At 40.4% G+C, this 19,849-nt stretch overlaps 1 protein-coding gene across 3 annotated transcripts in view; it reads left to right on the top strand.

Annotated features, from left to right (window-relative positions):
• The window catches only part of zcchc4 (zinc finger, CCHC domain containing 4), a 107,832-nt gene that overhangs the window by 1,918 nt on the left and 86,065 nt on the right, over positions 1–19,849 (top strand). For all 3 annotated transcript variants that reach the window (XM_069925029.1, XM_069925031.1, XM_069925030.1), the window contains exon 2: positions 11,213–11,331. In XM_069925029.1, the coding sequence (XP_069781130.1) occupies positions 11,213–11,331 (119 nt within the window). The remainder of the gene's footprint in view (positions 1–11,212; positions 11,332–19,849) is intronic.

Here is a 19,849-nt window from a genome sequence, read left to right as displayed (position 1 = left end):
TTTCACTGCCTGCGTTTTGATCACCTCTACTTTGGAGAGACTGGGAGATCGCTTTGTTGAGCATCTTGGTTCTATCCGTTGTAGTAGCGTGGATCTCTCACTGGCCACCCATTTCAATTTCCCATCCCATTCCCTTGCTGACATGTCTGTCCATTGTCTCATGCACTACCAGACAGAGACCACCTGCAATTGGAGGACCAATACCTACCTCATCTTCTATCTGGGAACCTCCAACCAGATGGCATTATCATCGACAGCTCTGATTTCTGTTGAAACAAACCCCTTTTCCTTTACCCCCTCTCTCCACACTCTCCCCCCCTTTTCCTCTGGCTCTATTCACAGAGCCAATATTAATTCTCACCTTCTTATACTGATTTAAGATCTTTTTGTCTCTTGGTCTGTACTCTTCATCCTCCCATTCTTCCCCCTGCCTTTAATTCAGATGTCAATATTTTTTTACTCATAGCTTGAGGAAGGGCTCATCCCAAAACAGTGGTAATAATTGTTACCTCTTATGGATGCTGCGGACTAATGTGAAATCAGGGCCAGAATGTTAAATAATGGAATAGAATCAAGGAAAGTTTAAAAAAGTTGCTGTGCAAGTCAGCCATGGTCCAGTTTAATTGGAGACTTAACTCAAAGGGTGAACTGGGCCACCTTTTAAGTGCTTTGGTTGCTTTCCACAAAGAGTGGTTAAGATTCAACCATTTAAAGGTCTGGGACAAGAGTTAAGAGTGACAATCTTCATACCCAAAAGGACATTAATTAACTAAATTTTAATTTTCTTCACACTGACTAATATAACCCCAACATTTTATTTTCTAGTTTTCTTCTAGATTAGTAGATCAGTGATCTACTTTTTTAAATATTAAAAATACAAAGAGTATTGGGGTGGTGTGGTTACAGTGGTTAGTACAATTGTATTCTGGCACCAGTGACCCAGGTTCAAATCTGGTGCTATCTGAAAGGAGTTTGCATATTCCCTCCGTGTCTGTGTAGGTTTCTTCCAGATGCTCTATTTCCTCTCACATTGCAAAGAAATACGTGGCTAGTCGGTTGATTGGCCATGAGTGTATTTGGGTGGCATGCATTTATGGGCTAGAAGGGCCTGTGACTGTGCTGTATCTCTTAAGTTAAAAAAAAATTTAAAGGATTATTCCAAATAATCTGAGAAACACAAAAAAAATGCTAATGCTGGAATCTGGAGACACAAGGAAAAGCTGAAGTGACTCAGTGGATCAGGCAGCATTCATGGAGGTAAACGGGCAGATAAAAGGGTCCTGATCCCAAACATTGACTGTCCATTTTTCTCCACAGATGTTATCTGACCCATCAAGTCTTTCCAGCTTCTTCTTGTTTGCTGCAAATTATCTGACTTCCTTCACTGTTTAGGTAGTCCATTGTCACCACAATGTTAATGCTAAGAATTTACGATGGAGAATTGCTAAATTTTGCTTTTATCTAAATAAATTGTTTTTTTTTGTCCCCATTAATCGCATTTGTAAATTAAAACATATACACAATGGTGATAAATATCCTCTATTGCAACACAGGAAATGATTGTGAAAATTTCCAGACAATATGACTTGGATGGTGTACATCATCATTTCTGTATTTATTTACTTCATAGCCACCTGGCCTGAATCAAGCCTATCATTATGTTTCTGGATTCAGTCAGCCATTCTTTTATACTTGTTCACATTTTCCTCAAGGGCAGAATATTTATGATCTTGAAACATCCAGCAAATATCACTGAAAGTTTTAAACTGCTAACTCTCAATTTGTAGCTTTTTCAGATATTTAATTTAGATTTTCAGGATCCTAGTTTGCTTGTGATCTAGACATAGCATGAGTTTTGGAATATGATGTTTAGCATTAAATTGACTTCCTAGTAACTGATTGAAACTGAATATGGTTAATGTGCAATCTTGAATTGGCAGTGGATTTTTTTTTAAAACCACTTTATTACACTGAGGATATTAAAATGCAGCAGTTGTTCTTTCTCTGTAGTATATGAATTTAAAATTGTGTGTAGTTTATTTTGTATTTTTTTTAAAGAAAATTATTCATGAGTTATTAAGAATAATGTTGAAGGATTCCCAGATGTTACACAGGAAAAGTATAAGTAATACTGTACTTTAAAGAAATCCCTTTTGGTTTTATTTTTTAATATCATTTAGAGTTACAGCACAGTAACAGGTCCCTCCTGCCCAATACACTTACAAATTTTGGAGGGTGGGAGGAACTGGAGCACCATGAGGAAAGCCACGCAGGTTATGGGGAGTACGTACAAACTCCTCACAGACAGCACCGGATTTGAATTAGGGTCATTAGTCCTGTAATAGCGTTACACTAACTGCTGTGGCACCCTAAGCTGTGGATATTCATTCCATTAGTCATTAAAATGACCTTGTTATGCTGTTTTCAACTATCAAATATAAAGTTGTAACCAGTCCAGCATTGTATGCGAATAATAGCCCAATGAACAGAAACAGCCCCTGAGGAGAAAGACTCTGAGACATTGTGCCTTACACCCTATTTTTCATTATGGTCAATTTTTACTGATTTTAGATCTGCAAGCTTTGCTACTAGTCTTCTTTATGATCATTTGCAAATGAAATTTTATACAACTGTCTTATTTTCCATACCATCCTTCTATTAGAAAGCTTAAGCAACACCCAAAGACGGGAAAGGTTGCTCAGCCTGTTGAGTCTGTTCTACCATTCCATTACCGTATTTTACATTTCTATTTACTGTATCTGCTTTTAATCCATATCCTGTAATACCTCATAAATATTATTGATTTTCAAGAATATCTGCTGGCCATGCTTTGTTGACCCTCAGGATAAAGTGGGGCAAGTTTTAGTGTGGGTCACAAACAAACACTTTAAAACAGATCTTATTTAAAATACTAGAGCTCGGGGGTGGGGGGGGGTGAAGACGTGGGAACTCATCTCTCCCCAGCTGGACAGTTGAAAACCCGAATTTAATGATTTGATAAATGACTGAAAACTTTAAGAAAAAAAGTGTTTCTGATATGAGAATGAAAGTGGTGAGAAGAGGGAAAACTCAACAATCAAAAAAATTGCATTTTAAAGTAGACTCTGGGCCTATCAATGATTTGAAGCCTTAGATTACAAATGGATCCAAAGCCTCAACGTTCTTCTCCAACTAGGTTGAATGAAGCGGCGGCGTCCTCTATGGGTGCAGGAACGCAAGATGGCGCCGCAGCGACCTCTCTGACTTAGTTCCGGGAGCTGCGAGGTGGCGCTGCATTAAGCACCTCAGGTAGTGTGGCCGAGCACGGGGGTGGGGGAGGGGGGATGGGGAATATGATATCAGGCATGCTGTTGCATCACAGATGCAGCGAGCTGAAGTAGCGTCCCAAGATACCTACCCTCGCGCTGTCGCTGCTGCCGGTATGCGCATGCGCGAGACCTTGGAAAGAGCCAAGGCTGTGGGGGGACCCTCTCAGCGTCGGGCTGTTGAACTTGGCTTGACATGGAGGGGTTTACAAACCCGCAGCCAGGTTGCCAGGGAGGTTAATCTCCTGCAAGAGATGGAAGGAAGATTAGAAGAATATATGGAAGAAGAAGATACTGAACTTTTAATGACTACACCTACAGCTTTAAAGTTACCTTTACCATATAAATCACCCAGTACAATGAGCCCTACGCCTGGTCCTGATATAATTATGTGGGAAACAATAATTAAACAAAATGAAAGTATAATGGATTATATGACTTCTAGCTTTCAAAATGTTGAACAATTTGCTGATATTAGATTCAGAATAACTGATATGTCTGGGGAAATTGCTTCAATGAAGGAGGACATTAACAAATGCGACAGCAATTGACAGAGTTGAAGACAGAATGAAGAATGTTGAAGATAGAGTTGAACAAGTTGAAGAAGCTATTGCTGGCTAGCAATTGGAGAAGAAATTTTCTTTGCAGAAGATGGATTCATTGGAAAATCAGAGTTGTCATAATAGTGTTAAAACAGTGGGGTTACCAGAGGTTTTTGAGGGAACAAATCCTACAAAGTTTTTTAAGGATTGGTTGTTGAATTTTTGAGTCCAGAATATTTTCCTAAAGGTTTGGAATTGGAGAGAGCTCATCGTGTGTTAAGAAAAAAACCTTTACCAGGTCAAGTGCCATGGGCAGTTTTGGTTAGATGTTTAAGGTCTCAAGATTGAGAGATGATTTTACGTGCAGCAGTTTTGCAAGCTCGTATGAATCAAGGTCCGATGATAGTACAGAATAGTAAGGTTTTTTTATGCTGACTTGAGTCAAGAGGTCATTACAAGATGGAAAGAGTTTAGTGCAACTAAAGCAGTGCTGTGGAAGAAGGGGTACAGATCTACTTTAAGGTATCCAGCAATACTAAAAGTATTCTATGGGCAGTACCAGTCACAATTTTTTGAAAGAGCACAAAATGCATTAACTTTTGCTAATTTTGCCAGATTCCAAGTTGACTCAAAACCCTTCTAAACTGTTGGTAACCATAAATAAAGCTGGAAATGGAAAAGGAAGTAGGAAACTGAAATCTGAACAGTTGGTGGATGTGCAAGTTGAATCTTCAGGTGCACCTAATCCTTGATTGGACTTTGATGTAGAGATGTCTGGCTGGGGAGAAGATGACAGCCCAGCTGAATCCGAAGTCACCTGCCACCGTTGGCATTAACCACACCCGGTTAATAGAGGGGAAGTACTGCTATTGCATTTTTTTTGGGAGGGATTTTTAAATTTTTTTTAGGGTTAGTGTTAGGGAGCTGTATTTTAATGAATAATTTAAATTTTGTGACTTTTAATGTTAAGGGGTTAAATCATCTGATAAAACAGAAACGTGTTTCTGGATTATATTAAGAAGCTGAAGGTGGATATTCTATTTATGCAGGAAACCCATTTGACAGAAAGAACATTTGAAATTGAAGTGAAATTGAAGTGGACATGTTATTGCTTCTTTTAACTCAAAATCTAGAGGGGTTGTGATTTTAGTAAACAAAAAAGTGCCTTTTATTTTAAATTCTTTTTCTGCCAATGCAGGAAGAGTTTTGACAGTTAATTATAAAATTTTCTCTGGAAGTTGGACATTAATGAATGCATATGCACCGAATAAAGATAATGAAGTGTTTTTTATGGATGCCTTTTTAAGTTTGAATCAATCAAATGAAAATGTCATGGTTGGGGGAGATTTTAATTGTTGTCCAGATCCATTGTTTGACAAATCTCCAAAAACTGTGAAAAGAACTAAGATGGCAAAAAGAATGCTTGAAGTGATGAGAGATTTGAATTTAGTTGAGATATGGAAGAAGTTAAATCCAACTGAAAAATATTTTTCTTATTATTTGGCACATCATAATTCTCTAGAATTGATTTATTTTTGGTTTCTGCACAATTACAAGGTCGATTTATTCATGCGGAATATAAAAGTAGACTATTATCTGATCATTCTTTACTAACATGTCCAGGTATTGAAGTAATTGAGACTGTTTACCATTGGAAATTTAATGAGATGTTAAAGAGATCTGATTTTGTTAAATTTATAAGAGATCAAATTATTTTCTATTTGCAAATGAATGAGGGTTCAGTACAGAATAAATTTGTTTTATGGGATGCTTTGAAGGGTCAGATTATTAGTTATACTGCAAAGATTAAGAAGCAATATGTATTAGAAAGTCAAAATTTGGAAAAGAAAATTGAAAGATTAGAGAAGAAATTTCAAAAATGTTTTACTGAAGATGATAAGATGCAACTATCTAAATTGAAGTTGCGTTATAATACATTGCACACTTATAATATAAAAAAAATGATTTGGGGATCAAAACAAAATAATTATAAATTAGGGGAGAGAGCACAAAGTTTTAGCATGGCAACTGAAAACTGAGCAAGTATCGAGAATGATGAATGCAGTTAGGAAGAATATAGAGATTACATATAAATGGGAGGAAATTAATGAGGAATTTAAAATACGTCAGAGGGTAATCAAGAAACAGATCAAATTGATTCCTTTTTATCTAATTTAAATTTGTCATTATTGAGTGAGACGTATGTTAAAGATTTAGATGCTCGTTTACTGAATTAAAGTTAAAGGAAGCTTTGCAGTCGATGCCTAGTGGAAAATCCCCAGGAGAAGATGGTTTTACAATGGAGTTTTATAAAGAATTTAATGATTTATTATTTCCATTATATAAAGAAGTATTGAAACAAGCAACTGAAACTGGTTTATTTCCAGAATCTTTTTCAAGAGCATTGATTACTGTTATTCCAAAAAAAGATAGAGATCCTTTGAAAGTAGCTTCATATAGACCAATATCATTGTTAAATGTGGATTATAAAATTGTGGTGAAAGTATTAGCTAATAAGTTAGCAAATTTTTTGCCGAAATTGGTACATATTGATCAGGTAGGTTTTGTTAGAGGTAGGTGTTCTGCAGATAATATTGTTAAATTGATTTCATTAGTAAATGTTGCAAGAAAACAGGATAAACAGCGTTAGATGTGAAAAAAGCGTTTGATCGAGTTGAGTGGAATTTTTTGTTTAAACTTAGAAAAATTTAATTTTGGTCCTTTATTATTTGGGTCAAAGCTTTATATACTGGACCTACGGCAAGAGTGATGACAAATGGTCAATTTCAAAATCTTTTAATTTGTCTCGTTCAACGAGACAGAGTTGTCCTCTTTGTCCTGCTTTGTTTGCTTTGGTAATAGAACCTTTGGCTCAAGCTATAAGGCAGGATTTTAGTATTAAAGGAATTACAGTTGGAGAGCAGGAATACAAAATTAGTTTGTTTGCAGATGACGTGTTGGTATATTTGATGCATCCTAAAGATTCATTGAAGTCATTACAAAATTTGTTAAATCGATATGGAATGTTATTTGGGTATAAAGTTAATTGGGGAAAAAAGTGAAATATTATCTATATCCAATGAAGATTATACAGAATGTAAGCAAATTACTAGATTCAAATGGTCTAGTAAAATCAAATATTTGGGAGTTATTGTGAATAAAGAATATAAAGATTTATATAATTTAAATTATATACAATTATTAAATAAGATTAAAGCTGATTAATGTAGGTGGAAAGACTTACCCATTAACTTGGGAGAGTGAATTGTATAAAGATGAATATTTATTCCCAGATACAATATCTTTTCAATCTATACCGAGTGTAATGCGAAATAAATTTTTTAAGGAAATAAATAAAGCAATTAATTTATTTCTGTGGAAAAGTAAATTGTCAAGGGTTTCTAAGCAAAAATTAACTTGGCATTATGAATTAGGTGGATTACAGTTACCACATTTTCAGAATTATTATGAAGCTGCGCAATTGAAATTTCTTAATAGGTTATTTGATATTGAGCAACCCCCTAGATGGGCAAAAATGATGGATCAGATTTTTGAAAATAATATTAGTTATTTTATTTATAAATGGAATCCTTTATTGTTACAAACGTTTAAATTACCTGTTTTGCGATTATATAATGAATATTTGGCATAAACGAAATCAATTTATAGGTTCTAAAGGAAAACTATCTATAAAATCACCATTATGTTAAAATAAATTAATTCCTTTTTCGTTAAATAATCCCTACTTGAAAGATTGGGAAATGAAAGGAATAAGTGCGATACAGGATTGTTTTGAGGCAGGAAGATTTTCTACATTTAATAGATTATGGGAGAAATATGATATTTTATTAAATTCTTTATTTGCTTATTATTAAGTTCAGAACTTTTTAAAAATAAATTTTGAACATGATTTAGTTTTGCCAAGTCAAACAAAATTTGAGTTATTAATTGTAGACAAAGGTGAAAAGGGATTTATTTCCGATATGTATAGGTTACTACAGGAGAAAATGGAGAAAGTGGATATATATAAAATGAAGGAGAAATAGGAGAAAATTTAGATATTGTTATGTCATGGGAAGAATGGTCAAATATGTGTACTGAGAGTGTTACAAAATTGCTCAATGTGTGATATATGGTTAGTTATAATTTTTTACATTAATTTTATTTAACTCCTGAAAAATTGAAGAAATATGGATTCAGTTGTCTGACTTATGTTTTAGATGTGGGGAACATATACATTCATTTATACCTTTATACATTCAGTTTGGTTATGTGAGAAAGTTAAATTCTTTTGGGAAAAAGTTGTAAAGTTTTTGAGAGATTTGTTCAAAATAGATTTGCAATTAGATCCAATGATGTGTTTATTGGGTAATATGAATGTTACGAATGAATAAATCATATTAAGATTTTGTATGATTGGGGTTAGCAGTAGTGAGAAAATGTAAAGCTGCTACATGGAAAAATGATGTAGAATTAAGTGTACGAAGATGGCATAATGAATGAATCATGTTTATATTTGGAAAAAAACCCATAATTTACGAAATAACTATTTTTTTTGTTGAAATGTGAATCTGTATTTAAAATTTATGGCTATAGATTTTAAGTAAATGATTTGTGTGGAGTTGGCACACCAAACAGTTCCTATTTAATACCCATCTATTGTGTGTTTAAGGTTCCAGGGAGGGAGGGGAGTAGTTTAAATTAGTTTGTTTTTGTTAAGGGGAGGGGGTATTTTTGTTTCTTTTTGTATTGTGTATTTTATGAAAATACCAGCCCCCCCCACAACTCCATCGGGCACACAGAACTCAAAACGGTCAACCAGTTTACCTATCTCAGCTGCACCATTTCATCGGATGCAAGGATCGACAATGAGATAGACAACAGACTCGCCAAGGCAAATAGCGCCTTTGGAAGACTACACAAAAGAGTGTGGAAAAACAACCAACTTAAAAATCTCACAAAGATTAGCGTATACAAAGCCGTTGTCATACCCACACTCCTGTTTGGCTCCGAATCATGGGTCCTTTACCGGCATCACCTACGGCTCCTAGAACGCTTCCACCAGCGTTGTCTCCGCTCTATCCTCAACATTCATTGGAGCGACTTCATCTCCAACATCGAAGTACTCGACATGGCAGAGGCCGACAGCATCGAATCCACGCTGCTGAAGATCTAACTGCGCTGGGTAGGTCACGTCTCCAGAATGGAGGACCATCGCCTTTCCAAGTTCGTGTTATATGGCGAGCTCTCCACTGGCCACCGTGACAGAGGTGCATCAAAGAAGAGGTACAAGGACTGCCTAAAGAAATCTCTTGGTGCCTGCCACATTGACCACCACCAGTGGGCTGATATCGCCTCAAACCGTGCATCTTGGCGCCTCACAGTTCAGCGGGCAGCAACCTCCTTTGAAGAAGACCGCAGAGCCCACCTCACTGTCAAAAGACAAAGGAGGAAAAACCCAACACCCAACCCCAACCCACCAATTTTCCCTTGCAACTGCTGCAACTGTGTCTGCCTGTCCCGCATCGGACTTGTCAGCCACAAACGAGCCTGCAGCTGACGTGGACATACCCCTCCATAAATCTTCGTCCGCGAAACCAAGCCAAAGAGAAAGAAATAAAATTTAAAAAAAAAATACTGGAGCTCTGCTAATGCTAGACACATCGGGGCCTCACAGCCTTTGCAAGAGCTTTGGAGAGTTCCCAAGAGACTTCACTAATGGATTGTTTACAAAAAAGGCAACAGATGAAAGAACTTGTCAGAGCCGCCTTCTGTCTGGAGAGGAACTTGCTGTTCTAGGAGGGTCATGTGGTTTTATAAGCAGAGAGTGTCAAATGGTTTTTTTTTCTCAGAGAGACAGAGATCACTTCTACAGTGTTACAGCCAGCAACAGCAGCTAGGACTGGAACAGGACAAGCTGGCAAGCTTGTGGAGGACGGGTTGAGAGTGCCTGGTCAAAGCCCTTGTGGTTCATGTAAGAGGAGAGGACTGGCTGTCTAATGTTTCACTTAGAATAAGAGAAACAAGAAGGGACTCTGTGGTGACCTGAAAGAAAGAGGTTATCATCTGGAGAACTCTGAGGGGACAAGTTTCTTCGGCAAGACACTGAAGTGGCTGGGTGTCCAGCATACAACAAATCTCTCTCTGAAAACTGACAAGAACCTTCCTGAGCGGTCGGTACCCATTTAACTTTCAAGCACCAAAGCCTGGTGAACTGTATAAATGTTAAATTCTGTGCACAGTTTAAGAATTGCCTGCAACCAGTGAACTTGGAGAAATGAGAAGTGAGATTGGACTGTGAACCAAAGAACTTTTCTGAACTTACACACATATTACATACGCATGTGCTTAGAATTAAAAGATTAAGTTAGGTTAGTTAAGTTAATAGTGATAAGTTAAAGTGTGATTCTATTTTCATGTTTAAAGATAATTAAAAGCAACTTTTGTTTAAGTAACCATTCGTCTTGGTGAATATCTATTGCTGCTGGATTTTGGGGTCCTCTGGGCTCGTAACAATAGAATTTTCCAAATGGTCACTGCCTTGAAATCCTTGTAGGCCTCTAATTATATTTTTTCTTCATTTTGCTATGCTGTGACATCAGTTGCATTTGGATTTAATTGCAGCAACTCAGGCTACATCAGGGTTGAAAATGTCTTGATAAACTGTTAATCCAGAAGGGTTTGCAGGATCTAAAATGCTGCAGAAGAAATTGTTTAAGTCCCAGCAAATGGGTTTATTAATTTTCTTTGTTGCTTTGGATTTTTTTGAAGAGCCATGGAATTGCAATGGGTAGATGGTGAAGTTAATGTCAAGCTGCTGGAATAGAACTGTGTATTTAAATGATGCACTTTGCTGAATTGAGACATTGATAATATGGTTACGGTTCATCTGTTTCATATGCTTGACTAAGGGCATGTATGACTGACATCTCCATTACTGAGACAGATGTTTCCCCACTTGCGGTTGCTAGATTCTGCATCCAGCTAATATTTGTGTTTTGCTGGGAAGCTGTTTTCTTCTGAATAAATGTATATACGGTTAAGCCTTGGATTACTACCGAACAAGGACAATCCAAGTTATTCGTTTCTATTATCAAGATTAAAAATATCAATTGAGCAAGCATTGAATTATCTTCCAATTTTTGTTGCACCTCTGTGACAAAGTCTCCATACTCTTTTACAAACAAATTGAAGTTGCTCTAGTGAGATCTCGTTCAATTGATCCATTGTGTGCCACAGTTTTTTCACCAGTGGTAAAATATTGACCTCCTTTAATGCACTAGGTAAAAACTGATCTTCTTGTGCATTTTTCTGAGAGCAAAATAAAGCACAATAAAATATATTTCTTCTTTGATTTTGTTCCAGGTCCAACTTTGTTGTTTGCAAAGATAAATCGCAAGAAAAAAGAAGCCAGAAGGTTCTATGCCTGTGCAGCCTGCAGAGACCGAAAGGATTGCAATTTCTTCCAATGGGAAAATGAGAAAGTAGGGAAAACTAATAAACCAGCAACACTTGCTGAACAACTTTAGTCAGATCACTGGAGAAACAGTTCATTTTTCCCAGGCATGCTAAATAAAATGTACTTTTATTCACCCCGAAGTCCTAAATCTTGGGAACAATGATCCAAATGACAAATATATGCTTTAGCCCCTTGTTAATCCTGCCACCATTGGAGGTTAAAACTTCACCCTCAAAGACTCTAATCTAATTCTTTTCCTATTTATTTCCACATGTCTTTGCTTCTTTCAAATTTTTTCTTGTCTCCTTGAAACATGCTCCTTTGGCTGAGGTTTTGATATTCTACCTTAATGATTTTCCATGTGGAACTAATATCCAGTAATGAACTAATATGCAAGTTATATACAGTAGAACTCTGATTATCCGAAATTGGATTCTATGATATCCTCATTTATCTGAACATTTTTTTAAATTTTGGACAAATGAGCTTATCCTCAATTATCCACAATTTTTGTTTTTTTGTTGTTAAACACTGTTAGAAGTAATTTGCTGTTGCTATTGGGCTATTTTTAAAAAATGACCAGTTCTCCAAAAAAAACATTTATTCAACATAGGCCAGGTCCTGACCATTTTGGATAATCGAACAGCTAATTCCTAAATGGCGGGAATTTGGTGAGAATTTATTGTGGAGCGGAAAGAGATAGAAAGAATTGAGAGACAACATAAATCAGTAAATATTGAGAAATAACAGTAAATAAGTACATGAATGAAAGTGAACAAAGAAAAATTGCAGGGATTCAGCGATCAGACACCATTCATGGATAGAAATGATGGAAGTGACTGACAATTGATCTCCAGGGATCTTATTTCACATATGATTTATGTTTCTCACATGAATTAACATGGAACATAGCACATTACAGCACACTACAGGCCCTTGATGTTGCACTGACCAATATCTTCCTACCAAACAAAAACTAAGCCCTTCCACCAATCCTCTATTTTTCTTTCATCCAAGTACCTGTCTAAGATTCTCTTAAATACCCATAATGTTTCAGGTTCCACTACTCCATTGTAGGCATCCACATATTTCTGTGTAAGTTTTTTTTAATCATGATGTCTCCCCTAAACTTTCCTCCTTTCACTTTGTTCAGACGTCCTCTGGTGTTTGCTAATCCCACCCTAGGATAAAGGCTCTGGCCTTTTCTATGCTTCTCAGAATCTTGTGACCCTCAATTAAGTCACCTCTCATGCTTCTTTGCTCCAAAGAGAAAGTCTCAGCTCTGATAACCTTGCCTCATAAGACTTATTTTCTCTCCATAGCTTCCACATCCTTCCTATAATGAGGTGACCAGAACTGAACACAATACTCTTAAGTGTGGGCTCACCAGAAATGTGTAGAGCTGCCACATGACCTCACGACTTTTGAACTCAGTCCCCCTATTAATGAAGCCCAGCAACCCATAGGCCTTCTTAACTGTCCAATCAACCTGAATGACAACCTTGAGAGATGTATGTATTTGGATTCCAAGGACCCTCTGTTCCTCCATACTGTTAACTATCCAACCATTAACCCTGTACCCAGCCTTTAGGTTTGACCTTCCAAAATGCGTAACTCCACACTTATACATATTGATTTCTATCTGCTACTTTTCCGCCAATTACTGCATCCTGTCTATATCCTTTTGTAAACTATGGCATCCTTCAACACTATCCACAACTCCAACCTTTGTATCATCTTCAAACTAATTGACCCATCCTTCTACTTCTTCATCTCGGTCATTTATAAAAAAAAGAGCATGGGACCCAAAACAGATCCCTGCAGAACTCCATTAGTCATTGACCTCCAGGCAGAATATGTTCCATCCACTATTACTCTGCTTTCTTCAGGCAGGCCAATTCTGAACACACAGCTAAGGCTCCGAGGATCCCATGCCTCACTACTTTCTGAACAAGTCTCTCATGGGGGACCTTGTCAAATGCTTTACTAAAATCCATATAGGCCACATCTACCACCCTACCTTCATCAATTTCTTTTGTTACCTCCTGACAAAACCCAATTAAGCTCTCAAAGCATGACTTTTCCCTCACAAAAACATGCTGACTATCCCAGAGAAGACTACATGCTCATAAATCCTCTCCTTCTCTTCATAAGTCTGCACACCACTGATGTAAGACTCTCTGGTCTATAATTCCCAGGCTACTCCTTATTACCTTTTTTTAAAGAAGGGGAGCACATTTGCCATTCTCTAATCCTCTAGTACACACATGTCAAACTCTGGCCCGCGGGCCGATATAATTATATTTGGCCCGCGGGCCGATATAATTATATTTGGCCCGCGGGCCGATATAATTATATTTGGCCCGCAAGATCATTTCAAAAATGTATTAGAGGTGGCCCGCCCTGCAGCGAGAGCCGATGCTGTTTTTTGGTAATGTCACCCCCACCATCCTCCCCCCTTCATTGCACATCCTTCCCCATTGTAACACAAGAAATTGTAACACGAGAAGTCTGTCGATGTCATCAGCCGGCAAGCCAGTTGGAAGGCTCCCCGCACAACCAGTCACTTCTCCCACCTGTCGAGCGGTGCGGTGGATTGGCGAGCGCCTGTGATTTCCTGTCGGCGCAACGGGCATGGCAGGCTGCGCATGGCCTCTGGGCAGTGCGAGCCCCACGCGACTGGCACCGGACGGCCCTTCCACAGCGCAAGCGCACTTCTCCCGGTCGCCATGGCCTTCAGCGCTTGCACCCGCGCAGACCCCAGGGACAGCTGGTTTGGCCCTGCACATGAAGAGAGAGATGGTGGCTGTCCGCAAAGGCTGATCGGCAGCGCGCTGGGCCTGAGTGGGTGGGTAAGCAGGGGTGGGCAGAGGGCGTAGGTGAGGAGTAATGGGCAGGGGAAGTTATGGTGGTGCGAGGGGCAGTTAGAGGGAGGGATGAGTAGAAGGAGGGGTGGATAGGGAAGAGGTAAAAGGGGAGGGGCAGGGCGAGTAGGGGAGGGGTGATTAGAGGGTAAGAGACGGGTAGAGGGAGGAACAGGTTGAGGGGAGAGGCAGTAGAGGGGCGTGTATAGGATGGGGTGGGTAGAGGCAGAGCGAGTGGAGTGAGGGGTGAGTAGAGGTTGGGTAAAGGACTGGTCAGGTAGAGGGATGGTGGGTCGAGGGTGAATAGAGGCCTAGAGCCTGAGGAGTAAGCAAGAAATGCTGAGTCCTGATGCAGGCCAAAATGGACACAGCCTATGAATGCTGACTACATCTCCACAGGGACCAAATATGTTTCCCTCAGGTCAAGCAAAGGGTGAACTTGAGCTACCTACTCCTGATCTGTAACATTATCCTCCTAAAGTTATATCCTAAAGTTTAACATTACATATGTTGAAAGAAGAGAAAACATGCAGATGTTGTTGAAAATTTTCAATAAATATTTAGTTCGGCCCTCGACTTAGTCCAAGTTTTTAATTTTGGCCCTCCGTGAATTTGAGTTTGACACCCCTGCTCTAGTACCTCTGCTGTGGCCAATGCTCCATCTATCTCTTCCCTCTCTTCCCACAGCAACTAGGGTATATTACGTCGGGCCCCAGGGATTTATCAATCTTAATTTTTTTAAGAAGATCCAGCCCTTCCTAATCTCAACATGGTCCACCACACAAGCTTGTTCTATTCTGACCTCACCCTGATTGAAGTCCTTTTCTCTGGTGAATACTGAAGCAAAGTATTCATTTAGGATGTCACCAACCTCCTCTGCCTCCAGGCACATTTTGGCTCCTTTATCCTTAAGTGGCTCTACTTTCACTCTTGTCATCCTTCTGTTCTTTATGTACACATAGAATAGCTTGCTTGCCAAGGTATCTGATGTCCCATTCAAGCTCTCCTCAGTCCAAGTTCCTTCCTGGCTGCCATATAATTCTCATGAACCTTTCTTGTTTTTTGTTTCCTAAATCTAATGTATGTTTCCTCTTCTCTTAACTAGCAGCCTCACTTTTTCTGAACCGCGGTTCTCTTTTCCTACCATCTTTTCTCTGTCTCGGAGGGACAAGCTTATCCTGAACCCCGCGCAAGTGGTCCCTAAATATCCTCCACGTTACTTCTGTGCTTTTTCCAGAGAATATTTGTTCCCAATTTTCTGCCCCTTGGTCCTGCCTCATCTCATCATAATTATCTATTCACAAATTGAACACTTTCCCATTTTGTCTGCTTTTATCCTTGTCCATAGCTATGCTAAGGCTCAGGGAGATGTTGTTATCACCAAAATGCTCCCCCACCGAGAATCTGTCACCTGACCAGGTTCATTACCCAGTACTATATCCAGTATATCCTCTCTAGTCGCTGGTCCACGTACTGTGTCAGGAATCCTTTTTGAATACACCTGCCCTATTATCCCTCTTGCAGTCAGGAGGTGCCAGTCAATATTACGGGAGTTAAAGTCTCCCATAACAACAACCCTATAATTTCAGCACCATTCCAAAATCTTCCTACTTATTTGTTCCTCAATGTCCTAAGGACTATTTGGGGACCCATAGATTAATGCCAGTACAGTGATAGCTCCCTTCCTATTTCTGACTTCCACACACACCAACTCTACAGCTGTGAGACTATCCCTGACCAGTAATGCTGAAATCAGGATAATCCAGGATGTTATTGACCAGTGAGCTTTGCATCTGTGTTAGGGAAGCTGCTGGAGGGGATAATTAGGATTAGGATTTGAACACACTTGGAAAGGGATAGGCAGATTAAGGATAATTAGCATGGCTTTGTGCAGAGCAGGCCATGTCTTCTAAATGTGATTGTTTTTTTGAGGAGGTGATGAAGATGGTTGATACAAGTAAGGCAGTGGATGTTGTAAGGTACTTGCCAAGGTCTCTTGGTAGGCTAATGCAGAAGGTGCAGATGCATGGGATCCACAATGAAATCATTGTTTGGATTCAAATTGACTTGCCCTGAGAAAGCATTGTGTTGGAAGGAAGTTATTTGGTTGGAGGTCTGTGACCAGTGATCAATGTTGTCACCACTGTGTGTGATATTTAGAAATAGGATGAAAAAGTAAGTGGGTGAATTAATAAATTTGCAGATGACGCAAAGATTGGCGGAGTTGTGAACAGTGTACAGAACCCTTCTCCATTAACAATGGCGTGAAGCAAGGCTGTGTTCTCGCACCAACCCTCTTTTCAATCTTCTTCAGCATGATGCTGAACCAAGCCATGAAAGACCCCAACAATGAAGACGCTGTTTACATCCGGTACCGCACGGATGGCAGTCTCTTCAATCTGAGGCGCCTGCAAGCTCACACCAAGACACAAGAGAAACTTGTCTGTGAACTACTCTTTGCAGATGATGCCGCTTTAGTTGCCCATTCAGAGCCAGCTCTTCAGCGCTTGACGTCCTGCTTTGCGGAAACTGCCAAAATGTTTGGCCTGGAAGTCAGCCTGAAGAAAACTGAGGTCCTCCATCAGCCAGCTCCCCACCATGACTACCAGCCCCCCCACATCTCCATCGGGCACACAAAACTCAAAACGGTCAACCAGTTTACCTATCTCGGCTGCACCATTTCATCAGATGCAGGGATCGACAATGAGATAGACAACAGACTCGCCAAGGCAAATAGCGCCTTTGGAAGACTACACAAAAGAGTCTGGAAAAACAACCAACTGAAAAACCTCACAAAGATAAGCGTATACAGAGCCGTTGTCATACCCACACTCCTGTTCGGCTCCGAATCATGGGTCCTCTAACGGCACCACCTACGGCTCCTAGAACGCTTCCACCAGCGTTGTCTCCGCTCCATCCTCAACATCCATTGGAGCGCTTACACCCCTAACGTCGAAGTACTCGAGATGGCAGAGGTCGACAGCATCGAGTCCATGCTGCTGAAGATCCAGCTGCGCTGGATGGGTCACGTCTCCAGAATGGAGGACCATCGCCTTCCCAAGATCGTGTTATATGGCGAGCTCTCCACTGGCCACCGTGACAGAGGTGCACCAAAGAAAAGGTACAAGGACTGCCTAAAGAAATCTCTTGGTGCCTGCTACATTGACCACCGCCAGTGGGCTGATAACGCCTCAAACCGTGCATCTTGGCGCCTCACAGTTTGGCGGGCAGCAACCTCCTTTGAAGAAGACCGCAGAGCCCACCTCACTGACAAAAGGCAAAGGAGGAAAAACCCAACACCCAACCCCAACCAACCAATTTTCCCTTGCAACCGCTGCAATCGTGTCTGCCTGTCCCGCATCGGACTTGTCTGCCACAAACGAGCCTGCAGCTGACGTGGACTTTTTACCCCCTCCATAAATCTTCGTCCGCGAAGCCAAGCCAAAGAAAAGAAAAGACAGGGCTGTATATAAAAAAAAAAGATAAAAATCAATTATGGATATGGGTAGAGAAATACCAGGTGGAGTTTAATCTGTGCTGTTGTGAGGTGTTGCAACTTTGGATGTTAAATGGGCAGCACGGTTGGCATAGCAGTTAGCACAATGCCTTTCCAGCACCATTGATCATGATCGGGGCTCGAATCCTGCACTGTCTGTAAGGAGTTTGCACATTCCATTTCTGCAAGGGATTTTCCTGGGAGCTCTGGTTTCCTCCCACCATTGGAATCATACTGGGGGTGTAGGTTAATAGGGTATAAATTGGGTGGCACGGGCTAGTGGGCTGAAATGGCCTGTTACCATGCTGTATGTTTACATTTAAATTTAAGGGGAAGGTAAACAGTTAATGGCAAGATTCTTAAAAGCAATGTGCAGAGGGAACTAAAGGTCTGGATCCATACATAGCTTCTTGAAAGAGGCTATGCGAGTAGATATGATGGTGAAGAAGGCGAATGGCCTTCAGTGGTTGCACTTACATGAATATAAGAGTAAGAAAGTCATGTTGTAGCTGTATAAAATTTTGGTTCAGCTACATCTGGAGTATTGTGTACAATTCTAATTGTCCTATTAGAGTAGTGATTCCCAAAGTGGGTGCTGCGCCCCCCCCCCCACCCACCACCGTGGGCAGTGGAAAGATCCAAGGAGGCAGTGAGGAAAAAAATGGGAGGTTGGGGCCAGTGAGGAAAAAGGGGGCCTTCTGTTTTGTTATTATTTAATTTCCTGCAAAGTTTATTGAAGAAGCCAGTGCAGTAATTTTCTGGCCAGACTTAGGGTGGCAGTAGTGAACAAAATAAACGACACAAGGCGTTCTTAAGAGAGCTGGTCTCGGTGGCCACCATGTTGTATTTGTTTCACTACCACCACCTCAGTGCCATCACCACCCCCCCCTCAGCTCTGCCACCTCTAATCCCTTTCGCAGCACTGGTGCCATCTCTCTTCTCAGTACCGCCACTAACCCCCCCCTCAGCACTGCCACTAATCCCCCCTCAGTGCCTTCATTAACCATTCCCCCCCCACCCAGCTCAGCGATGCCACTAATCCCCCCCCAACTGCTCAGCTGTCACTAAATCCACACCCCACTCAGCGCTGCTACTACCCACACCCTCAACTCCGCTCAGCGCCGCCACTAACTCCCACCCCATTCAGCACCACCACTGACCCTCCTACCCCACTCAGTGCCGCCACTATACCCCCTCAGTGCCATCTCTAACCTCCCCCACCCCCCCTGGTGCTTTTGTATTGGGGGATGGGTGGGGGGCAGCATTCGGGATGTGGCCTGGAGGCCAAAGGGGTGGTAGCCCAAAAATGTTTTGGAACCACTGTATTAGAGAAAGGATGTGGAAGCTCTGGAAAGAGTGGAGAAGAGATTAACAATGATGATGTCTGAATTAGAGCATATGAGCAATGAGGCAGAGGCTGGGCAAACCTTAGTTATAAACAGAGGCTGACAGAAGTTTATAAAGATTATGAGAACCATTGATAGGATTGGGGAAAAGTTTAAAGGAGATGTGCAGTGTATGGTTTTTTTTACAAAGAAAGTAGTGGATGCTTGGAGGAGACTGCCAAGGGTAGTGATGGAAGCAGTGGAGTTTTAACTTACTTGGGCATTACATTCGGCATAGACATCATGAACTGAAGGGCATGTATCTGTGATGTACTGTTGTATTATAAAGAGGGTGTACAGCATACTTGGCTTCTTTGGTGGGGCATTGAGCATATTGCAGTTGGGAAGTCATAGTGCAGTCGTATAAAAGTAGTTAAGATACATTTGGAGTATAGTGTACAGTTCTGATCACCGCAATACAGGAAGAACTTGGAGGGTGCTGAAGAGGTCTACCAGCACGTGGCCTGGATTAGAGAGCATAAGCTATCAGGAGGTTGAGCAAACGTGGATCATTTCCTCAGAGTTGGATGCTGAGGGGCAATGTGATAGAAGTATATAAAATTTTGGATATGATAGATGGCCAGAGTCTTTATTCAAGGTGGAAATGTCAAACATTTGAACAGTACAGCACAATCCCTTCAGTCTATGAATTCATGCTGACCTCTGGCGCCTCCCTTAAAATTTCCTCCACTCACCATACACTGATATTGGCCATTGCCGCCCTGGGAAAAGTGCTGGCTGTCCACCCTATCTAAGCCTCCCATAATCTTGTAGACTTCTATTAAATTTCCTCCCATT

Source organism: Narcine bancroftii, chromosome 3, assembly GCF_036971445.1.
Source record: "Narcine bancroftii isolate sNarBan1 chromosome 3, sNarBan1.hap1, whole genome shotgun sequence".
Taxonomy (NCBI): domain Eukaryota; kingdom Metazoa; phylum Chordata; class Chondrichthyes; order Torpediniformes; family Narcinidae; genus Narcine; species Narcine bancroftii.
This window is presented reverse-complemented; position numbering and strand designations above follow the sequence as displayed.